This window comes from Jaculus jaculus, chromosome 2 (assembly GCF_020740685.1).
Source record: "Jaculus jaculus isolate mJacJac1 chromosome 2, mJacJac1.mat.Y.cur, whole genome shotgun sequence".
In the NCBI taxonomy this organism is placed as follows: Eukaryota; Metazoa; Chordata; class Mammalia; order Rodentia; family Dipodidae; genus Jaculus; species Jaculus jaculus.
The window spans coordinates 139916177-139940437 of NC_059103.1; the positions used below are offsets into that span (position 1 = coordinate 139916177).

The window sequence follows — 24261 nt, forward strand, 5'->3', positions numbered from 1 at the left end:
GAGAGAAAGAGAGAGAGACAGAGACAGACAGAATGGGGGCACCAGGGCTTCCAGCTGCTGCAACAAACTCCAGATACACGCACCACATTGTGCATCTGACTTTACATGGGTATTGGGGAATGGAACTCAGTTTGTTAGACTTTGCAGGCAAGTGTCTTAACTGCTGAGCCATCTCTACAGCCCTAGAAGAATAATTAAACACGGGCTTGAAACAACCCAACATGATAACACCAGGAGTAAAGTGTGAAATAACAGCATGGAATTAAGCCCTATATATTGTGGTTTTGGGGATTATGCATTAGAAGCTTCCAGGACGCTCTGATAATTCAATACCCCATGAAGACGTGAGGCTCCCTTAACCTCAGGGACAGGGACCCAGCATCTCTTGTAAAGGCTTGTGTGGCATTTTGTACACATTTCATTATGTCTGGCCGAGGCATCAGGTGAAGCACACTTGACCTTGATGCCAGATGACTCTCAAAGACAGTATTAACCTCTCAGAGAAGATGGGGACTTAGATACTTTTAGACACTGCAAGAAAGAAACCAATTATTTATTTTAATACGCTTGAAAGTATCTATGACACAGCAAAAGCATCCCTTTAGAATGCAGACATATTGCATTGGCCACAGTTTAAAACTGTGCAATGAAAGAAAGTGTCTATGCAAATCAGCACAGTGGGAACACTTCTGTAAGGAAGGGTTGAGTGAATGAGCGAGTGAGGACAGCTAATCAGTACTCAGCTTGATCAAAACGTCAGATGTTCTCCCTGTCTTCCAAAGAGACACATTAAAGATTAGAAAGGACCAAAAAAAATAAAAATAAATAAATAAATAAATAAAAGGAAAGAAGAGAAAGAAAAGATACTATTGGAGCCTTCAAAGAGAGAGGATCTCATGGGAGGCTTTCTAGAGTGAGGAGCTGTTATTTGAACCAGATATTTCACTAAGGCATCCACCGGGGGCTCAGTTGAAGGCAAGGACCCTGGAATGAGCTCCCACGTGTAACTCTAGCAAGGTGGACCCGTCTCCCTAGAGTGTGTACATACTTGGGGTGTGTTAAAGTCAACAAAGGACTGGGTTTGATGAACCCACATAGAAAAAGCCAGGTGTGTGTGTTGGGGGGGGGGAGCCAGGCATGGTGGTACATGCCTTTAATCCCAGCACTCGGGAGACAGAGGTAGGAGGATCGCTGTGAGTTCGAGGCCACCCCGAGACTACATGGTGAATTCCAGGTCATGCTGGGTTAGAGCTAGACCTTACCTTGAAAAACAAAAAACAAAAAACAAAAAACAAAACAAAACAAACAAACAAAAAAAAAAAAAACAGGCCAGGTGTGTTGAATCACTCCTGTATTCCCAATGCTGGGAAAGCTTGGGGGCAGGGAGGGGGGTGAGGGGGTACCCCTGGGGCTTGCTGGTTGGTTTGTCTAGTCAAATTGGTGAGCTCCAGAGAGAACCTGTCTCAGAACAAGGTGGATGGTACCTGAGTCATGACACCTGAGCTTGCCCTTTGGCCTCCACATACATGTGCATACACACCACACACACACACACACACACACACACACACACACACACACACACACACACACACACTTGGCCGGTCGGTGCTAGACTCCGATGCAACCTGTTCTCCGTCTTCTCGTGCCGCTCTACTGTGGCTCGAGGTCGAATGCAGAGACAGGACAAAACAGCCAGACTTGTTTAGTCCGAGCAGACCGAGTCGGCGGTGGGCGCGGCGCGAACAGCCCTTGCAGCCGCGCGGGTGTCAGGAAACGGAGGGGTGCTCCGTGTTTCCTTCTCAGCTGTTTAGTCTGCTGCCCGGGAGCCATTTGTCAGTGCGGGGCTCGCTACTAGGGGGCAGATGTGATCTCCAGCGACCTCATTGTCGCCCACACTTACTTGCCTGCCGGGAATGAAACAGAGCCCGGGGAGCATTTGTCGCGGGGTCACTTCAAAGCATGTCTTCCTTCATTGGGTCGTGCTCGGTAAGGGTATTGCCACTGCTTAATACGTCACGCCCGGGGCAGGATCGTCACCCGCTTCCCGCTGGCTTTTGCAGAAGTGGCAGTGCCTGGAGGACACGTCGGGCAAGCTCCGGATCCACAAGTGCAAAGGCCCCGGTGACCTGCTCGCCGTGCGGCAGAGCACGCGCAACCTGTACACGCGCGGCTTCCTGGACAAGGACAAAGAGTGCCACTGCCGGGAGCCGGGCTACCGACCCGGCCGGAGCCAGAGGAAGCACCAGAGGCAGTTCCTGAGGAACCAGGGCACTCCAAGTAAGCCGGACCCTGTGGGCAGCAGCTGGGTGGCAGGCCTGGCCTTGGCAAGACAAGCTCCTTTGCACGTGTTAGACGTTGCGCAGGGTGCGAGCTAAGGCGAACCACTGCTCTGCGCGCGAAAGTAAGAGAGCGAAGAGCCATGGAAAATTTCCCTTTGTAAATATTTTCACTTAAGCATAGGGTGAAAATAAGTTCAATAAAAACATCAAATGCAAAACACATGCCCCGCGGGAGCGCCGCAGTGGTCCTTGTAGGAGCCAAGGGAGGACTTAGTTCCACTGTCGCTTACCTTCACTGTCTGCCTTATGTTGCTGTAAAGGTTGAAACAAGCCGAAGGTACCAGTACAGGTGTATTTAACTTAAGAGGAAAAGCACAACTTTTAAAGACATGTTTTCCCAGTGTCTTAGGACAATATGTGTTTTACAAATTGTGTCAGATGGCTGCATCTTGTTGAATAGCAGGATCAAACTAGTTGAATTCTGTATGAGCCGCACTGCCTAGCAGTTTCTTCACAAAGACTCAGGTAGCCAGGATGATCTAAGACGTCCATACCTGGGAAAGTTCCTCAAGCGGACCCTTTGCACTGAAGAGTGACAGTCTGCCGCCATCTAGTGGAGGCATGAGAGCATGGCTCAGTTGTGGGGTGACTGGGGTTGTTTCCCATCCCCCATCTATACCTGTTTGGAAATAAGCAATGTTAACTTGAATTCAATTCTGTGCCCAAGATTTGAAGACTAAATCATTCAAGAATATCATTCAAGTCAATCATGTACCAACACTCCTATAATAGGCAGTATTATGCTGGGCAAGGTAGTTCATCTAAAATGGACGATATTGTGTATAGCACATTTTTTTTCTTAGTAACTCTCCAAAAGTTGTTAAATGAGTCCATAACCCAAAAGGTTAATAACTGTTGACCTAGAAGATTTTCTTTCTTCCTAAAAGCAAAATCCCAAATTTAAGTCACTCATGAGAATATTACATTTGTGCTCATTTCGGTACCACTTATACTAAAATTGGTACAATACAGAGAAGATTAGCAAGGCCCTGCATAAGGATGACATGCAAATTTGTGAGGTGTTCCACATTTAACATATATATTACATATACATTTTATATATATACACATATATCACATTTGACATCAGCAGGTGATAGATGCTGGCAGGAAATTGCTGAAGAGGTAGAGGCAAGAGGAAAAATTTAAAATAATAATAATAATAATAATAATAAAATAAAGTCATCAGGAGGAAAAGATTCCCTGACATTCTCCTTGATCAAAAATGAATTGCTGGGCTGGAGAGATGGCTAAGTGGTTAAGGAACTTGCCTGCAAAGCCTAGTGACCTGTGTTCAATTCCCCAGCACCCACATGAAGCCAGGTGCACCAGCTAACACATGTGTCTGTGGAGTGTGTTTGCAGTCCTGATGTACCCATATTCATTCATTCATTCATTCATTTATTCTCACTGCTTAAAAATAAATTAATTAAAAAAAATTAAAGTGAATTGCTAACATTCGATTTAGGAGTACTCTCTTTCTGAAAGACTGACACCCCCTTTCCAAGCACACGGATTTGTTAGTATTGGGCATAAACGGGAGATGTCTAGGCCAACTTCTCCAAACCATGAGAAGTCCGGCGTGTCCCAGATCAGGGGTAGGTTTCTCCCTTTCTGCCAGATGGCACTCATGAGAATGCCTGCCACCCACTGTTATGAAGGCCATTTTCTCTTCTGAAACCACCATGGGGAAGCTGTTTCAGAGCCCGACAACTGACCCCACATCTCTGTGCCCCTCTTCCTCCTCATTTAGTATCCGGCTGCAGAGCAAAGGCCAGATAAGGGAGCCTTGCCCTAAGTAAACAGTGGCTGGAGTTTGGACCTTAAAGTTCCTGTCTAGGACCCAGTGAGCTCTTGGCAATATTCCATGGTCACCAGAGAACACGGTGGCCCCCATCTTGTGTTTGAAAAGTCACATTCGCAAATTTAATTTTTCTTAGGGCATTCTTGCCCTCTTTCTGCAAGTACATGTTATATAAGGTATATGCCATTTTGGAAAAGAAACAACAACAATCCATTGTAGGAGTAACGTGGGTAACCTTGGAGATTCTGGGCCTGGCTCCCACAGCCTTAGAAAATGCATGCAGCACTCAAAGCTTATTTCCTCATCCGTAAATGAGGATGATAACACCAAATTCACACGTTTGCTTTGACAATCTGATAACGTCTTTTATGTAAGGATTGTTCTAGTATGTCTTTCAATACTGCACATTTGAGATAAATATAAGGTACATAGCCAGGCGTGGTGGTGCAGGCTTTTAATCCCAGCATTTGGGAGGCACAGGTAGGAGGATCTCCATGAGTTCAAGGCCACCCTGAGACTACATAGTGAATTCCAGGTCAGCCTGGGCTAGAGCGAGATACTACCTCGACAAACTTATATATATGATACATAAACATCAAAACATCAGGAAGGGATAGCCTTAGTAATAACTGTAATTAGAATATAGTTATATTCACACAAATTATCTTAGCTGTTCATGTTGAAAATCAAATGTGAAAGTTCACAATCTCCCATCCACCTTGAGAGATGAAGGACTGCTTTCCTTGCTGTGAATTCCGAGGGCTGTCTCAAGTCTTGTGATGTCCCACCTCAGCAGGGCAGCCTGCACAGCTTGACCCTCCCTGAAATCCCACAGCCACAGTTGATGGTCTTCCTCCATCCTAGCCTTCATCCATATTAACTCATCTCCCCTTACTTCCAGAGTACAAGCCCAGGTTTGTCCATACTAGGCAGACACGCTCCTTGTCTGTCGAGTTTGAAGGTGACATCTACGACATCAATCTGGAAGAGGAAGAACTGCAAGTGTTGCAAGCAAGGAGCATTGCCAAGCGTCACACTGAAGGCCACCAGGGGCTGGGAGGTCACCAGGCCATCATCGTCGGTGGTGGCGATGGAGAGGAGATGCTGGCAGACAGCAACAACTCTGTGGGGCCTCCTACCACTGTCCGGGTGACACACAAGTAAGACAGCTTTCATTGTTCCCTAGGGTGTAGATAGACCGGTGGTGCTTCACACCGCTCAGCATTTTATTCTGCACTTTATGAAAAGAAGTAACAGCCAGGCATGGTGGCACACACCTTTAATCCCAGCCCTCAGGAGGCAGAGGTAGGAGGATCGCAGTGAGTTCAAGGCCACCCTGAGAATACAGAGTGAATTCCAGGTCAGCCTGGATGCAGCAAGACCCTACCTTGAAAAACCAAACAGAAAGAAAAAGAAGTAGCACTCAAGAGTGTAGTGCCCAAAGGCTGGCCTGGCCTATATAATAATGAGGGGTCCAAACCGTTACAGAATTGGCTGTAGATTTGGACCAGAATTCATAGAATACACTTATTCCTGTATTCCAACCAGTATATTACAGATAAACATTAACAAGGGCTGGAGACATAACTTATTAGGTAGAATGCTTGGTGGCACTTAGAAATCTTGAGTTTGGGAGGACAGCCTATTCATGAGGGTGAGAATATGCAAAGCTGCCTTGCAAGTGTTATGCCCAGTTCTCCCCCCCGCCCCCGCCCCCAGTGACCACCAAGGAGAACCAAACATGCATGCAAAGACGAAGAGTTTTATTTCTTGCTTAAGCTTAGACTCTTGACTTCACCAGCACAGTGGATCCATGTAAAAGCCCGAGTAGAGGGAGGGCAGGGTTTTTATAGGGATTTGAACAAAGAAGTAGGGGGCGGTTACATGATTGGTTGGTTTAAACAGTAGCTGTACTTGTATTCTTTTGATTGGCTGGGGCAGAGAGGCAGAAGGGACAAGTCTTGGGCAAGTCTTGCTCATGCCTGGACATGTCTAGGGGCTGACTCAGGTCCTCTGCCTAAGCGGGAATTTGAAACTTAGGCCTAGCCAGGGCAGCGCCTTACTGAAACCTGTCATGGCGCCAGTGTGGTTTCTGGGTCTTTCACAAGGTGCTCTAGCCAGTCACAAAGAGGTTACACTATCCCTTGCCTCTCTAAGAATGAGCTCTAAATTCAGTATGTGTCTAGTGAGAGTTTGAAAGATGGAAAGTTCTCTTTGTGTCCAGTATTTTCCAATTGTATAACAGAAGTCTGTTTGTCGTGTCTTTTGTTTGGTTTTGCAGGTGCTTTATTCTACCAAATGACACCATCCATTGTGAGAGAGAGCTGTACCAGTCCGCCAGAGCCTGGAAGGACCATAAGGCATACATTGATAAAGAGGTCAGCATTAACTGGGCTGGAGTACATGCTTGCTCAGCATGGACATGGCCCTCAGTTCCATCCCAGCACAAGCAAATAAACTGAAAGTGGTCAGCCTATGTGGTCAGCTGGCTGTGACCAATGGGACATACTGTGTGTATATGTCATCGTTTTTACAATTCCATAAAAAATAGAAAGCCAATATATTGATCTTACAATGATTTAGTGATAGTTCTAGAAATAAGACTGTAAGAGGAGAATGGGATTAATCCAATAATCATTTGCAATCTTTTCAAGAAAAGGATTCAGTTATTAAAGAAGCATCCATTATCCATTAATTATTTTTTGTTCTGTTTTTTGATTTGTCTTTTGTGTTTTCTGTGGGGCTTTTTGAGAGAGACAGAGACAGAGAGAGAGAAAATCTACATGAAGGCTAGCAGACAATGTCTAGTGTTCTCAGAAATGCTGTCCAGTTCCTCAGGAAAACAGTTTATTTTGAGACAGGGTCTCTTATTAGCCTGGAACTCATTGATTAGGCTAGACTGAGTGAGCATGAGGGATGCTATAGTCTTGGCCTCTCCAGTTCTGGAATTAAGGCACGTCACAAGAGTTATAACTAAGGAATACAACAAAGTGAAAAGAAAAGCGTTTTGTAAAAAAATATCCTCATATTGAAATGTCAGTGTATTTCTTTACAAAATGCTTTTCTTTTCACTTTGTTGTATACAGAGATGACTTAGAGGTTAAGGCACTTGCCTGCAAAGCCTAAAGACCTGCCCCAGTACCCATGTAAAGCCAGATGCACGAGGTGGCACATGTGTCTGGAGTTCCCATTCTCTCTCTCTCTCTCTGAACCTTTCTCTCTCTCTCTCAATCTCTCTCTCTCTCTCTGCCTTTTTCTATCTCAAATAAAATTTCCTGATCTTAAAATGTAATTGTATGAATGTTTGTTTTCTAGATTGAAGCACTGCAAGACAAAATTAAAAATTTACGAGAAGTGCGGGGTCACCTGAAGAGAAGGAAGCCCGAGGAATGCAGCTGCAGTAAGCAGAGGTGAGCACAGGTCCCCACCACCTGCTACCTAAGCCCCCCTGACCGAGCCAGGGTGACAAGCACAAGGCCAGTTCTCTTTCACCAGTGTAGAGCAGGATGTGAATACATTGTCACTTAAGAAATTGACCTCATGTCTAAGTCATTAAATCCACTTGGGCAAAAGGTTAAAAACATGTCCCACTAAGCTGAAATAGTGACAAAAGAAATACTTCCCTAAAAGTAAATAAATAAATAAATTTATTTTTAAAAAGAATCACTTCCTGCCTTCTGTGCTGCTTTTGTTTTTTTATTTATTTATTTTTACTTGTATGAAAAGAAAACCCCTCTTGATCAAATGCAAGGCTCACTTTGTGATCCTCTGGCCCGCAGCTATTACAGCAAAGAGAAGGGTGTGAAAAGGCAGAAACTGAAGAGCCATCTTCACCCCTTCAAGTGAGTAACTCCTTGTTTCGCCCTTCTCTGGGACTCGGGACTGTCCACTGGGACGTGCAAGGTCTAGAGTGTTCTGAGGGGTGATGCTCTGGAAGAAATCATTCTAGCCAGAGGGCACTTCATTCAGGAAGTGGAAAGCAAGCCCAGGCCTCCCCCAGGCGATCCCTTAATCCCCTGGGATCCTTTGATGGAGGGGCCTCCCATGGCAGCTGAGGCCTGGACTCTTCTGCGGGCACTGCCTTCGGAGGGGAGTGATGGGGTTACAGGCCCTTGCTTGGGTTGGGTGTTCAGTGAACGGCTTCTCCTCGTACTGGCTTCTCAAAGCAGAGAGAACCACGGATGCTTAAACAGTAGCTAGATTACAGGTACTGGAGATTCACGGTTAAACCTTAACGAAATGTTAACCTTACATGGAAAACCCAGGAAGACAGGAAGGAGCTTTTTGTTTCCTTGTTTGTTTTTCCAAATCTGCTTTCCAAACCTTTATTGAGAGTAACAGAGAAAGAGGCAGAGAGAGAGAAAGAGAGAGAGAGAGAGAGAGAGAGAGAGAGAAGGAGAAGGGGCGCGCCAGGGCCTCCAGCCTCTGCAAACGAACTCCAGACGCATGCGCCCCCTTGTGCATCTGGCTAACGTGGGACCTGGGGAACCGAGCCTCGAACCAGGGTCCTTAGGCTTCACAGGCAAGCGCTTAATCACTAAGCCATCTCTCCAGCCCCTTGTAAAAAGATTTTTGAAACTTTCTCGTCCAAGCCTCCTGTTTTCCCTTATGGTGCATTGACACCCCCGGAAATGACATCTTTTCCCGGAACAGTATGGCTGGCAGCATCCACCCACCTGTGCCCGCGATGTCCACCCACGTTCCGGTATAAATGAGCACCGATGTTGGCCAAGGTGCTAAGACAGTTGTCATTGCATTTGCTTTGGCTTTCCCCGATTATGTTTTGAAGCCTCTGAAAAGCCGGGTGATCGGTCGTTGGGAATCTGCTGTCGTGCAGGTGCCAGATTCATAATCCCCGATCCTAATTTTTGTCAAGTACATCTGGGGCCTCGAGAGATGCCTTAGCAGTCAGGACGCTTTGTGTGTCCAGTCTCTATCTGCCTCTTTCTGTCTCTCAAGTAGAAGTAACATATATTTATGAAAAAGTGCGTGTGGTCACAAACCAATCCCTTCTTTGGACTAGGGAGGCCGCCCAGGAGGTGGACAGCAAGCTGCGGCTGTTCAAAGAGAACCGCAGGAGGAAGAAGGAGAGGAAGGAGAAGAAGCGCCAGAGGAAGGGGGAGGAGTGCAGCCTGCCCGGCCTCACCTGCTTCACCCACGACAACAACCACTGGCAGACAGCGCCCTTCTGGAACCGTAAGCCCCTCGCCTCCCCGCCTGCTGGGCCCGGGCCTCCCCCAGGCTTCTAGGGTGATGGAAAAGGCCAACACCATATTCTTCTAAGCTCTAACCATTGTGCCAAGCAATTATGTTTTTCTTTAGAAATGTTTTGTTTTGTTTTAGATTTTGGTTGTGTTTTTGTTTGTTGGGGGAGGAGGGCTGTTGTTCAACGTAGGGTCTTGCTGTAGCCCAGGCTGTCCTGGAATTCACGCTGTAGTCTCAGGGTGGCCTCGAACTCACAGTGACCCTCCTACCTCTACCTCCCAAGTGCTGGGATTAAAGACGTGGGCCACGATGCCAGCTTGTTCTTTTCTTTTCCCTCCCTCCCTCCTTCCCTCCCTCCCATCCTTCCTTTTACATATAATTTACTTATTTATTACAGAGAGAGAGAGAGAATGGAGGGCCTCTTGCTCTTGCCAACAAATTCCAGATGTATGTGCCACATTATGCATATGGCTTTACCCAGGTACTGGGGAATCAAATCCAGTTGTCAGCCTTTATAAGCAAATGTCCTTAACCACTGAACCATCTCTCCAGCCCCTAGTTTTGCTTTGTAAAGATATGCTATATGTCACTGTGCAGACCAGGCCAGTCTCCATCTTGTGGTCTTCTTGCCTTAGCCCCCCAAATGTAAGGAGTACAGGTGTGCACCACCACTCCTGGCTTGTTGTTTTTTTTTTTTTCTATTTAAATATATTTTTTGGAATTCTTATTAAAAAAATACCACATTTTCCCCTGAATTTTTCCTCCTGGTATACTGTTTCACAGAGGCCACATGTGGCCTGCTCAGTAAGTGTATAGTAGTAAATCCAGGAATTTACATGCCACATCATTGAAGTAGAAGAATGGTAAAGATCCCTTAACTGCAGGGCCCATTCACCACTTATTGAGTCCCATTTGGTGACAGCATAGTGTTTGTGAAATAATATGGGCTCCACAAAGTGATTCTAGTTTACCTTAAATCACAAAGGATAGAGAGTAACTGCAATTTTATAGTGGGTGCTTCTATTTCCTTTGGAGTTCGACATAGAGGAAGAATGTCTGAGATCCTTGGGGGACATCATCTGATTGAGTAGATAACCCCCTGAGCTTCTAATTGCAGGGATCAGCCAAGACCACCTAGGTCAGTTCTCAAACTGGGATGTGGCACTCCAAGGAATCCACAGACCACTATTTTGGGGATGGAGGGCCCCTCCAGGAGACTTTGGGTTTTGTGCCCACACTTGCAGTCATGTTTGCAGTTACATTGAGCCTGGGGCGGGGGTTGGGGGGACTCTTAAAGTCATAGAATTCAGCCTTTAATCTGGCTTCTGAAACGGAGTTTGAGAACCCCGGAGGGTTATGCTGACTGCTGGGGTCCTGTTCTCACTGCACTTTCATTCTAGTGGGGGAAAGTAGAGAAAAAGCAAAGGAATGACGTAAAATGATCATAAGTTGTTGTTACACCATGCAAGAAACCATGATGGAGAGAGAGGACAAGGGTCGCGGGTGTGTCAGCCCGCTTTCCTTCCATTACTGTAACAAAATGCCTGAGGTTATCACCTTTGAAAAAGGAAGTTTCGGCCGGGCGTGGTGGCGCACGCCTTTAATCCCAGCACTCGGGAGGCAGAGGTAGGAGGATCGCCGTGAGTTCAAGGCCACCCTGAGACTACATAGTTAATTCCAGGTCAGCCTGGGCTAGAGTAAGACCCTACCTCGAAAAACCAAAAAAAAAAAAAAAAAAAAAGGAAGTATCTGTTTCTGCTCACTGTCCAGGATTTTCCAGTTTGGCCTGTTGACCTTGATACTTTTGGGCTTATGAAGCGGCATCATGGTGGGGCATCTACTCCCTTCACAGTGGCTGGGAAGCTAAGAGAGAAAGATGGACAAGGTCTCACTCTCCCCTTTAAGCTTACGCCCCAGCGATGTAACTGAGACCTCCCAGTGGGCCCCTCTGCATAATTCTTTCACCACCTCCCCAGTACCCCCTCTCTGAGATTGTAAGGAGACATTTAATGCCAAACTATAGCCATGGGTCTCTGCAAAGAGGTGACATTTAAGCTGAGTTTGAAGGAAGTTGTTCAGATGGACAACATGAACAGGAGTCCTGAGGAAGTAACAAATTTGGCATGCCAGGGCCTGGAAAAAGCCCCTACGGTTTTTAAGCACACAGAACATGAAGTCATGCTTGACTTTTTGAGAAGGCTTCTTACTTCTTACCACGCTCATCTACTGCTATGAGACCTCAGCACATTATCTCTTCTCTTGGTCACTGTGCCTCAGGAAAGGTGAATCTCCTATTAAGCAGCCATTCCTCTGTGTCCGTGGCCTCCACATCTGTGGCTTCAACTAACCCCAGATAAGGTATATATGCAGAGAAACATTTTTGTCTGTACTAAACCTATCTAGAAAATTTTTCCCTACCCCAACATTTCCTAAACAGCCCAGTATAGCTATTTACATAGCATTCATAGTATATTAGGTACTATATGTTCTCGAGTAATTATTTAAATACTGTGGCATTTTATATGAGGGATTTGAGCATCTGAGGATCTTGCTGTCCTCAGAACATGCGAATCCATGGATGGAGGGACAACTGAACCCTGTCAGCAAGCTCTGCTTTCTCCATGAAACTCGCCACATTTGTCATCACACGTTGTTGCTTAATTTTTTTTTTCACCTAGCGTTTGTCACCCTCATGAGACTGTAAATTTCTTAAGGCAAGAGACCATGTGTGCGGACACTGTAAGCCCCGACACAGAGGAAAGGCTTCGTCCACATTAGGTGGACAACAAAAGCCCGGCCTCCTGTCCCAGATCGAATCAGCTCCTGTCCACTTCATCATCCTGTGAGCATCTGCCACTCGGTGTCGCTGTGATGGTGACATGAGGAATACGGAGGGGAGCACATGTTCTCCTAATGTCGCTCGGTGTTCAGGAGCAGAGGAGAGCCTGGATCTCCTTCATCCCAAACTGACGCTCTTCCTCACACACAGCGGGCTGTCACGCTCCTGCTGCTGACATCCTCGGACAGTGGCTCTCAGGACTGTTCTTCATACGCAGCCACAGTACAAAGTCCTTTTCCTATCAGTACCTCACACATATTCCATACAAAACATGTGTGTGTGTGTGCACATGCCATGTGCATGAGATACATGCATGCAACCTATACGGTGAAAGTAGAAAACACTTTAAAGTAGTACTGTGTCATATGCTTTAATATTTCCATCTTCTTCCTATTTGGCTGACAGTATTCCTCCTACTTGTAGTAGCAACTTGAGCCCTTGGGAGAGTAGCAGACCTCCCACAGCAATAAAACAAAAGCAGCATAGCAAAATCCAATAGGCCCTGACGTACGATCCTGCAGTGCAGCGGTATCTAAACATCTTGGTTGATGTGCCCATCCCAAGTACACATGACCACACAGACCAGATCTAGTTATACTATAGCATCTTGTCCTGTGTATTATGAAAATACACAAAGTAAACTTTAAATTAGGTGATAATAGTAAAAAGGTTTTCGAAGTCGTTTTCATTTTCACCTTTGGAAGTCTAGAACATGTTGCTCTTACTTTTTAAAGCCATTATTTATTTGAGAGACAGAAAGAGGCAGATAGAGAGAGAATGGGCTACTGCAAATGAATTCTACATGCATGTGCCACCTTGTGCTTCTGGCTTTATGAAGGTAGTAGGGAATTGAACCTGGGTCCTAGGGCTTTTCAGGTAAGCACCTTAGCCATTAAACCATCTCTCCAGTCCCCATCCCATTTCCTTTAAAATGTCAGTGCCATACTTTACAATGCAGTTGGCCAAATAATGTTTTTATTTTGAATGCATAGACTCCGTGACTGCCTTCATATGCAAAATGGCTCAGATGGATATGCTAACCCAAGGACTGGATCATTAGCATGGCAAATCAGCCAGGATATTCAATTTTTAATGCTATCATTAACTAAACAGTCATTTTATTAACATTACACTTTTAAATTTCCATTATCCCTGAGATTTATCAATTATTCGCTTAAAGCACTGAGAAGTTATTGTATTTGTATATTTTATGAAACAAGTTCATAGCCCATTTAAATGATTGATTTGGAAGATTTCTACACAGATTAAAAAATTCTGGCTCCTTAGATTTTAATGTCTAGATATGGATTAAATATACACATGCAGAGACTATAAATTGTGAATAACATGGTTAGGTACTTACTATGAAAAAATGGTATGAAATATTCTCAATTGTCCATCTTTGTAAGATATCCATTTCCTTAAAAAAAAAGAAAATTCTTGCCAGGCATGTTGGTACATGCCTTTAATCCCAGCACTTTGGAGGTCAACGTAGGAGTATTGCTGTGAGTTCGAGGCCACCCTGAGACTAGAGTGAATTCCAGGTCAGCCTGAGCTAGAGTGAGACCCTACCTCAAAAAACCAAAAGCAAACAACAACCAAAAAATAAAAACTGACACAAGAGAGGAATGACTATAAAGAATGTAGAAATTTTAGGTTAATGAAACAAAAACCTCTTCACAATATTATGATGGCTAACACATGTCATTACCATTGTTTAAACCCACCCAGCAGTCAGGTGGCAGAGCCAAGAGGTTCATGAGTTCAAGGCCAGCCTGGGCTGCATGGTGCAGACCCAGAGAATATAGCCACAAGAGTGATGCTGGGTTAGCACAGGCTCTTCAGCTGTAACAGTGAGCCCTGTTGTGGGTTATTGGTGGGGAGGCTGTATGTCTATGGTGAGGATAAGTGGGAATACTCTACACTCCACCCTCAATTTTTCTGTGAGCCCAAAACTAATCCCTACCTCAGAAAAAAAAAAAAACACCTTGAAGTTATTAAATACTTTAAAAATACTACTTTCCAGGCTGGAGAGATGGCTTAGGGGTTAAGGTGCTTGTCTGTGATGCCTAAGGAGCCAGGTTCGATTCTCCACCATGTAAGCCAGATGAGCAAGGTGTTAACTGCGTCTGGAGTCCATTTGCAGTGGCTGAGGCCCTGGTGTGCTTGCTCACTCTATCTGTCAAATAAATAAATAAAATTTTAAAAACATATCACTTCTCACTCAATGTTTAAAAGAATTCCTTTTAGATTAAGGGGACAACTTCAGTGTGTCTAATACTACATAGGGCAATGGAATCTAGCAGCTGAAGGCAAACTCTCTAGCCAGACCCCCATGCTACCAGTTAGCATTTGACTCTAGAGTGTGTTACTTAACTTCCGTGCCTCAGTTTTCCCATCTATAAGTGGGTATAATAATGTGTCTTAAACACTTATTTGAGAATCAAATGAACTAATACATGTAATTCACATCAAATACAAAACATACTCACTAATTATGTTTATCCCAATTGCTGTAAAAAATAGTTGTGGGGGCTGGAGAGCTGGCTTAGCAGTTAAGGCACTTGCCTGCAAAGCCAAAGGACCCAGGTTCAACTCCCCAGGACCCACATAAGCCAGATGCATCTGGAGTTCCTTTGCAGTGGCTGGAGGCCATGACATGCCTATTCTCTCTGTCTCTTTCTCTCTCTCAAATAAATAAATAACAATAAAAATAAAAAATGTGGGCTAGTGAGATTTCTCAGTGGTTACTTGCCTGCAAAGTCTGATGTGGGCTTGATTTCCCCAGTACCCACATAAAGCCAGATGCACAAAGTGGTACATGCATCTGGAGTTGTTTTGCAGTATCCAGACGTCCTGGAATGCTCATTCTGTCTGTGTGTCTGTCTCTCTTCTCTGTCTTTCTCTGCTTGCAAATAAATAATAAATAAAATTAAAAAATATTTACTAGGGCTGGGGAGATGACTCAGTCAGTAAAGGCTTGAAAGCACAAGGACCTGAGTTCAATCCCCACATCCCAAGTAAAAAGGTTAGACATGTTTGTCATCCCAGCACGGGGGAGGCAGAGAAAGGCAGATCCTGGGATTTGCTGGCTACCCAGTCTAGTTGGCCAGCTCCTAGACATTAAGAGACCCTGCCTCACAAAAGGTGGATTATAGCCATGAAAAGACACCCAAGGTCATCTTCTGGCCTCCCTGTGAACACATGCACACACACACACACACACACACACACACACACACATGCATAAAAAGTGAAAACAAAATAAGATGTTTGCACATTTCTGAAATTCACTTGTCATTACAGGGGCAGCCTGCACATTTTGAACCTGCTTGTCTTATGAAGAGTGGGAAGGTGGGAGGTTTGTTTGTAAATCTGACATCTTTTTTTTTTTAAAACATTTTTAAAAATTATTTATTTATTTATTTGAGAGCGACAGACACAGAGAGAAAGACAGATAGAGGGAGAGAGAGAGAATGGGCACGCCAGGGCTTCCAGCCTCTGCAAACGAACTCCAGACGTGTGCGCCCCCTTGTGCATCTGGCTAACGTGGGACCTGAGGAACCGAGCCTCGAACCGGGGTCCTTAGGCTTCACAGGCAAGCGCTTAACCGCTAAGCCATCTCTCCAGCCCAAATCTGACATCTCTTAAGTACTTTTTACAAATAAAACTGGAGCTCTCTCCATGGTAGAAAAAAAAAAAAAACAACTACATATAATAGATATTCTGTTCCTTCCTATACTCTACTCACTCACTCTACTTTGGGGACCACTGAAACTTGACCTTAGTCATCAACCTGTATTAGTTCCATCTTTCCCATTTCCATGTATTTTCACAGCAAATTTGTGTAAAGGAGAGGATGTAGTTATCTTTTGCATCAAGTCAACAGTATTTGTAAGAATGAAAGCATGGGCTGGAGAGATGACTTAGCGGTTAAGAGCTTGCCTGTGAAGCCCAAGGACCCCAGTTGGAGGCTCAATTCCCCAGGACCCACGTTAGCCAGATGCACAAGGGGGCGCACACATCTGGAGTTCGTTTGCAGCTGCTGGAGGCCCTGGCATACCCATTCTCTCTCCCCCCCCCTTCTCTCTCAAATAAATAAACACAAACAATTTTTTTTTAAAAAAGAATGAAAGCGTGAAGCTTCTGGAGACACGCTGGGGTGTCTGGGATGTGCACGTTTTTCACTCTTTTTGTTTTGTCTTTCTCTGCCAACAGTGGGCTCTTTCTGTGCGTGCACAAGTTCTAACAACAACACTTACTGGTGTCTGCGTACGGTTAATGAGACACATAACTTTCTTTTCTGCGAGTTTGCCACTGGCTTTTTGGAGTATTTCGATATGAACACAGATCCTTATCAGGTAAGACAGTATGACTTCAGTTTGTGAAGGAGGCTGGAAATGGGAAAATCAGACAAGTGCTTAATTAAGTCTCTTGTTCTGCCCTCTTGGTCCGCAGCTCACCAATACCGTGCACACGGTAGAACGGGGCATTTTGAATCAGTTGCACATCCAGCTGATGGAGCTCAGAAGCTGCCAGGGGTACAAACAGTGCAACCCACGACCTAAGGGCCTTGAAGTTGGTAAGGAAGAATCCCATTTCTTTCTACATTAACATGGAAAATTCTTTGTGTAGTGATTGAGCTTTCTGCCCTTGGAACATGTGCATATATAAACGTATGGTTCAGGATACTTACTGAAGAAACTTTCCAGGCAATTAGACACATAATTTGATCTCTAAGTTTTGCTCTAGGTTCAGTAATGAAAAACCTCACCTGCCCTAAGTAAACCAGATCTACCTTCTCCCTAAGGGAACTTGAGAGACACACACAATGCCCTGTTTCTGCTTGACACTTTCCCAGCTAGACCCCTGCCCATGACAGCAGGAATTAGATTTCTGTTGCCAGTAGTGACCATCTGAAATTAGGAAGCGTATTAGCTTGGGATCTGAAGTGACAACAGGCGGGTGGTCTGTCCCTGCCGTGCGGTCAGTGGCTGACCTTCTTTTCCTCCGGCTTATAGACTTGTGCCTCTTTGCAGGGTCAACCCCAGTGTTTGTCCTTATCATCTCTATGGGAACTTAAATAGCAGACACCCACAGGAGGGAGGAGAAGATAAAGAACCAGAGGTGGCCCAGGCACCAGAGAGCAGCTTTTAGGCACTGCCCTTCCCCCACCCCTTTTATTTCCTTTTGGTTTTCTGGGATAGGGTTTTACTATATGTAGCCCAGGCTGGCCTCAAACACACTATATGGCCCCAGCTGGCCTCTAAGTCATTGATCCTTTTGCCTCAGCCTCCCAAGTACTGGCACTGTAGATGTGAGCCACCACATGTGGCTTGCAGAGCCCTTTGAGTACAACCACATTTTAGCATATGGGTATGGGCCATGTGCAGAGCTGGCCTCCCTAGCAATGAAAACGGTAGCCCCCTGGTCATGAAGAGAGAAAGGGACCCATCTCCAAATGATCAACCTCCTTGCCTGTCATTTCTACCACCGAAGGCTTTCAGGTTGTGGACATCCTACAAGAAAATGTGAGCCTGGTGACAGAGGTCACATGTCAGTACTCAGCCAACATTTCTCAGTTAGTACCTAGTGAAACTTTCCAGCCAAGGAAGACGGAACTTGCCAAACTGGTCTTCTGGTCACTGTCACTGCTCAGCTTAAATCTTTACAAATACCCTGCTCATATATTGACCTTTTCCTGAAATCTTAGAAAAATAAATAAATAAATAAAGAGAAAGCCATCCTGCAGCAGTCTGGAAGTTAAGTCAATCTATTAAAGGCACTAGAAATATTACACCCAGGCAACATTCTGCAAAAGAACGTGTTCTTAGCCCTTAACTCATTGGGGATGGCACAAACAACTCCACGGTAAGGCCCTTAGTGGTAGCCTGGTAAGGAGACTTGTCCCCTGTCTAGACTGTTCCTAAGGGAAATTATTACTGGTCTGTTTCTTTTTCTTTTTTTTTTAATAGTAAATGTTAGCATTTATTCGGAATTATGTAACTGGAAGTACTTTTCTCACTGTTTCCAGGGGAACTCTCCTTTCTTCTTCCCATCCACTCTTCCATGTGAACTCTGAGACACGTTTTACCTTCCACCTTTTCATGTGTAGCTTTCACTCCTCCCTCTGAACCTCTCCCTAAGAGAAAGTCACGGTGGGATGTCAGCGCTGTCTGTATTTAACACAACACAATATGTTTCTTTCGGGGGTTTAGATGTGTGCATGGAACGCGAAGTAGTGATGGTTTTATAAGTAAAAGCTAACAAATTACTCTTGTATTTCCTATGTCAGGAAATAAAGACGGAGGAAGCTATGACCTACACAGGTACTCATACTTCATTATTTTCCACAGCTTCTTGCCCAATAATTGCATGAGCTCATCTTTCCCACTAATTTCTGTTTCTTACCACGCTGTACTGAGCTTGGGTACGTGCTTGTTCTAACAGCATTTACCATCCTGTGTGTCCTTGGCCACAGACCCATGGTACAGACCCATTGTTTGGCTTTTAGATCAGTTCACTGTCCCCAAACGACGCCTCCTCAAGCATTTGCTGGCTGCCATGCACACCACGCGTGTTTGCATGTGGGGTGCTGCTTTTCAGCAGGGAATGCTGGAAGAGGGACAATGGCCTTTGAGAGCCACGGCAGGAGGTGGGAGGGCAGCTTGATTTTTCTCTGTTGTGCATACACGTTAATGTGATGGGGGGGAGTGGGAAGAGGGGAGAGATTTTTATTAATGTAATGTTTACAGTAGAAAAGGACAAATGAGAACTTTAAGAAATTCTGAAGACAAAGTTAGAAGAAACAGAAAGAATGTCCTGGTTTGTGGTCATTGCTTAACTTTAGTGGCCAACGTGGTGACCATAAGGGGAATTCAGAGGCTCTTCAGGCTGGCTATGAATGAAGAAATGGTGCTGGGGGTGGGGACAGAGTGTCCATTGTCAAGATACTCAGAAGGTTCCAGCAGAGCACTGGACAATAATGTCTCACACACAGAAGCTTCATACACAATCTTCTCCCTGATTCTTCACCCACATCCCTCCCCGCTGTCTGAAAGGGGTCCAGATGCCTGGTTTCTTGTCTACTCGTCACACAGAACCATCAGCCCCTGCTGATTTTCTACCTGAGCATAGAGCTTGGGAAGACCCGTCAGAGATGTGCTCAATGAGACAGGAGGGGACACCTGTACAGAGGGGACACAGTCACTGATGTGCCCGAACATTATACTCGTTAGTATATCCTTTGAGTAGGAACTGTCCATCGGAGAAACAGAGACCAAATTCCTGCTGTCCGTGCTAGGGTGTCCTCAGAAAAACAAAAAGACAGAAAGAATGTTTTGTCATTCTGAGGCACTGTGTGCTCACCCCATCACTCCACCACCAGCTTCCGTAGCAAGGTCCAGGGCCTCCTTCAAGCTGCCCAGAAAAGCCACGTGACACCAGGAAGGTGATTGGGAAGACACAAACAAAACAGAGAAGGCTGGGCTTCGGAGGGGTATTTTTTTTTTCAAGGTAGGGTCTCACTCTAGCCTAGGCTGACCTGGGATTCACAATGGAGTCTCAGGGTGGCCTCGAACTCACGCGATCCTCCTACCTCTGCCTCCCGAGTGCTGGGATTAAAGGCGTGCACCACCATGCCCGGCACGGAGGGGTATTTTAAAGTCATTTAGATAGCTCTTCTTTTTTCCCATCTCCTCCCCAGTCCTCACCTGCCTCCATGGCCCCGTGTCTCCCCCAGAACCCTGAGAAGAACGTATCTCACAGGGCATGGGCTGCTGAGGCAAAGACCCATACACCAGGACCACTCAGTCTGCTTCTAGTAGCCACATAACATTTCTGAAAGTGTGACTTTTTTGGGGGGTGGGGTAGGGTCTCACTGCAGCTCAGGTTGACTTGGAATTTACTATGTAGTCTCAGGCTGGCCTCAAACCTCCCAGTGATCCCCCTATCTTGGCCTCCCAAGTGCTAGGATTGAAGGCATGTGCCACCAAGGCATGCCACTTTAAAATTTATTTATTTATTTATTTAAGAGATTGAGAGAGAGAGAGAGAGAGAGAGAGAGAGAGAGAGATTGGGCATACCAGAGCCCCTAGCCACTGAAAACAAACTCCAGATGCATGCGACACCTTGTGCATCTGGTTTACATGGGTGCAGGGAAATTGAACCTGGGTCCTTTGGCTTCATAGGCCAGCACCTTAACCATTAAGCCATCTTACTAGCCCCCAAGTGTGACTCTTAGACGGACCTAACACTAAATACTAACTTCATAACTTATTTTATGATGCACTCCATTTTACAACTAAGGGAATTATTTCAGTCCAGTGTCCTTGTACTTGTGTAAGGAAGAGTGTTAAGAGGTTACTTAAGGCCTGTGCCTGCAGAAAGCTGAGCCACTTTCTCTCCACGGTACCATGAGGCTGTCCTGGACAACACAGCAGTGAAGGGCCTTTAACTGCCCTTGGCTAGTCCACTTCTGTGATGCCTACAGCACCACACAAACACACAGATACCAATTGTTTGTGAAGCCACTTTGACACAGCCATGACATCCCTTCACTGTGGAAACCATATTTGCAGGAGTGGCACATGTTTCCAGTCGCTCTTCTTATCCCCTTCAACGTGCCTTGCCAAATGCCAAGTTTACGGATGCTTTGTAATTCACAATCGCTGGTCCTGTCTGATGTCACCATTTCATATCCATGAGGCAAGCTGTCAAGCTGTCTTCCAGGGACTGTTCATGTCGCACACAGGGGCCTTGACATTTTATTTATTTATTTAACAAAGAGAGGAAGGGAGGCAGAAGAAGCAGATAGAGAGAGAGAATGGCATGCCAAGGCCTCCAGCCACTGTAAATGAATTCCACACGCATATGCTACCTTGTGTATCTGGCTTACATGGGTACTAGGGAATCAAACCTGGGTCTTTAGGTTTTGCAGGCAAGTGCCTTAACTGCTAAGCCATCTCTCCAGCCTTGACGTGGGGTTTTCAAAGAGCATTTTTCCCATCACACTTGGCGATTCACTGACCACTACCAAATGCAGGGCTGGGCATGGTTCTCTCTGTGCATATATCTTGCTGGGTTGGAGGGAAGCAGAGGCGAACAAGCCTCTGTCTGGGTGGCATCACTCCAGGATACACACAACCTTCATTCTTTAGGGGGCTTTAAAAATGTCTTATTAAATTATTATTTATTTATTTGGCAGAGAAAGGGAAAGAAAGAGAGAGAGAGAGAGAGAATGGGTTGCCAGGGCCTCTAGCCATTGCAAATGAACTGCAGACATGTGCTCCCCTTAGTGCATCTGGCTAATGTGGGTCCTGGGGAATCGAACCTGGGTCCTTTGGCTTCACAGATAAATACTTCAACCACTAAGCCATCACTTCAGCCCTAAAATGTCTTATTGATTTATGGGGAAGCAGGGCTGCATATATGCCATGGTGCGTGTGCGGAGGTCAGAGGACAGCCTCAACGTGTCTGTGCTTCACTTGCTGTGAGGCAGGACCTCTTGCAGCAGCAAATGGGTCTGGCCCATGGAGCTTGCATAGCTTGGTTCTGCCCCGCATCGCTGTAGGTGCCCTAGGATCAAAGATACATGTGCCACTCTGTGTCTGGCTTTATGTGGGTGTTGGGGAAATTGAACCTCAGCTAGCAGGCTGTGCAAGCACATGCCTTTGCCTGCTGAGCCAGCTCCCCAGCCCCTCATTAGAGTTTTTAATAGCAGCAGAAAAACCAATTCAAATTCATTTTTTTAAATTTTTATTTATTTATTTATTTGAGAGAGACAGACACAGGGAGAAAGACAGATAGAGGGAGAGAGAGAGAATGGGCGCGCCAGGGCTTCCAGCCTCTGCAAATGAACTCCAGACGCGTGCGCCCCCTTGTGCATCTGGCTAACGTGGGACCTGGGGAACCGAGCCTCGAACCGGGGTCCTTAGGCTTCACAGGCAAGCACTTAACCACTAAGCCATCTCTCTAGCCCTCAAATTCATTTTTATTGCAAAGGTTTATTGAAAGTTTATTCGCTGCTTCATTTTCTCTCACCGCCCCCCCCCCAAGCACATGCACACACACACACACTTGCAAGTTTTCTGAATCATTGTTGAGTTATTTGCCATCACTGTACCCCTTTTATGGAAATGCTTGAGTATGTATTTCCTAAGAATATCTTCTGACAGAACTGTTGTTTACATCAAAATCAAACCCTTCCCCAGTGATATAATCCTATTATCTAATCCATACTTCAGGTTCAGATGTTGCCACATGTCCCAATGATGTCATATAGTTAGAGTTTTGGGTTTTGGTCCCTAGCCCAGGATCCAATCAGAGTGATTCCTCACAGTAAATCAGCTTCTCAGTACCCTTTCTTCAGAGCAGTTCCTCAGCATTTCTTTGTTGGTGATGACATTATGAAGATCGCAGGCCAGTTCTTTTGCAAAGTGCTCCTCAGTTTGGCATTTGTCTAATGTTCCCACATGGCTATACTGAAGTTGTGTGTTGTGGGGCAAGGCTACCTCCAAAATGTCATCATGGGGTTGGAGGGAATGGCTTAGCAGTTAAGGCTGTTGCCTACAAAGCCAAAGGACCATGGTTCAATTTCCCAGGCCCACATAAGCCAGATGCACAAGATGGTGCATGCATCTGGAGTTTGTTTGCAATGACTAGAGGCCCTAGCATAATCATTTACCACCCCCCTCTCAAATAAAAATAAAAATTTACTAAGATCATTATACCTTAGGGTTATCGTATCAGTAGCTGCATGACAGCTGCTCAGTGGTGTAACCTTTTTCTATATGATGTGAGTGTTATTACATTAATCCACTATGCATTTGATATTCTTCATTTTGAAATTGATAATTAATCTGCTAGCTTTTCCAGGAATGTGTGATTCTTGCCAGCTCATTCATTGTGTATGTTTGTTTGCTTGTTTGTTGTGGAACTGGGAATGGAACTGGGGACCCTGTACATGCTGGCCTGTAAACAGTCACTTTGTTCCAACTCTTGTTGCTCCTGTTTTTATTTATTTATTTATTTATTTTTTGGTGATGTTCTACCATAAATAAATAGTTTCCCCAGGCTGGGGGGATGACTCAGCAGTTAAAGGTGCTTGGTTACAAAGCCAACCTAGATTTGATTCCCCAGTATCCACGTAAAGCCAGACACACAAAGTGGTACATGCATTTGGACATAAGTTACTGGGAGAAGAGATCCTGGTGTGTCCATGCCCTCTCTCTCTGCCTTTCAAGTAAACAAATAAAAATATTTAAAAGGTAGTATCCCTTCTCACCTAATTGTCCATTGATATCAGCATGCATCAGAATTCCTCATTTATTCCACGGACAGTCTTTTGCCGTCATTGCTGTAATGATTCAAAGGCTCAGGGTTTGGCCACTGGTGTCCCTTCAAGAATCCTCTGTGTGATTTTGGGGGAAGGGGTTCCTATTGTTCTTGAGCCCTTCATTGCTTTTGGGCTAGCAGTATGTCCAGGTTCATCTTTAGATTCTTTGCAACCAACATCTTGAACAAGCCATTCCTCCAGGGCCACAGATGCTCATGGAGGTGCCTGGCATGGGATGCTAGGATCAACATTTGAAATGTGGAAAACTGCTTCCGTGGTATTGTTGCATCCAAATCCTGGGTGCACAGAGCTCAGATGCAAGCACCTGTATCAACATCTGTTCCTTCACCTCCAGATGTACAGAAATAAGGCTCACAGAGTGATTCTTCCAGCATGATCTTAAATTGTGCTTGATCTTCATGAGAATGCTTCTGGTATTTCCCCACTAAAAGAGAACCAAGATCAGGGGAAGGTGGCTTAGCAATTAAAGACACTTGATTGCAAAGCCTGTGGGCCCAGGTTCAATGCCCAAGCCATTCACGTAAGCCTGGCATGAAAAGTGGCACAAGCATCTGGTGTTGTTTATAGCATCAAGAGACCCTGGCACATCAGTGCACACACACACACAACTGGTGTAAATAAAATTTTAATTTTTTAATAATTTATTTTTTTTTTATTTGAGAGAGATAGAAAGAGACAGAGAGAGAGAGAGAATAGGCACACCAGGGCATGCAGG

General features: G+C 45.2%; 1 protein-coding gene and 1 non-coding gene across 5 annotated transcripts in view; both read left to right on the forward strand.

Annotated features, from left to right (window-relative positions):
* The window catches only part of Sulf1 (sulfatase 1), a 198089-nt gene that overhangs the window by 168050 nt on the left and 5778 nt on the right, over positions 1-24261 (forward strand). For all 4 annotated transcript variants that reach the window (XM_045142997.1, XM_045142998.1, XM_045142996.1 and 1 more), the window contains 9 exons: positions 2064-2280; positions 5048-5306; positions 6428-6524; positions 7462-7556; positions 7926-7988; positions 9170-9342; positions 16409-16551; positions 16649-16772; positions 18486-18519. In XM_045142997.1, the coding sequence (XP_044998932.1) occupies positions 2064-2280; positions 5048-5306; positions 6428-6524; positions 7462-7556; positions 7926-7988; positions 9170-9342; positions 16409-16551; positions 16649-16772; positions 18486-18519 (1205 nt within the window). The remainder of the gene's footprint in view (positions 1-2063; positions 2281-5047; positions 5307-6427; positions 6525-7461; positions 7557-7925; positions 7989-9169; positions 9343-16408; positions 16552-16648; positions 16773-18485; positions 18520-24261) is intronic.
* Positions 3271-3376, forward strand: LOC123459000. Its single transcript, XR_006635932.1, has one exon. It is a non-coding gene; the product is annotated as a U6 spliceosomal RNA (small nuclear RNA).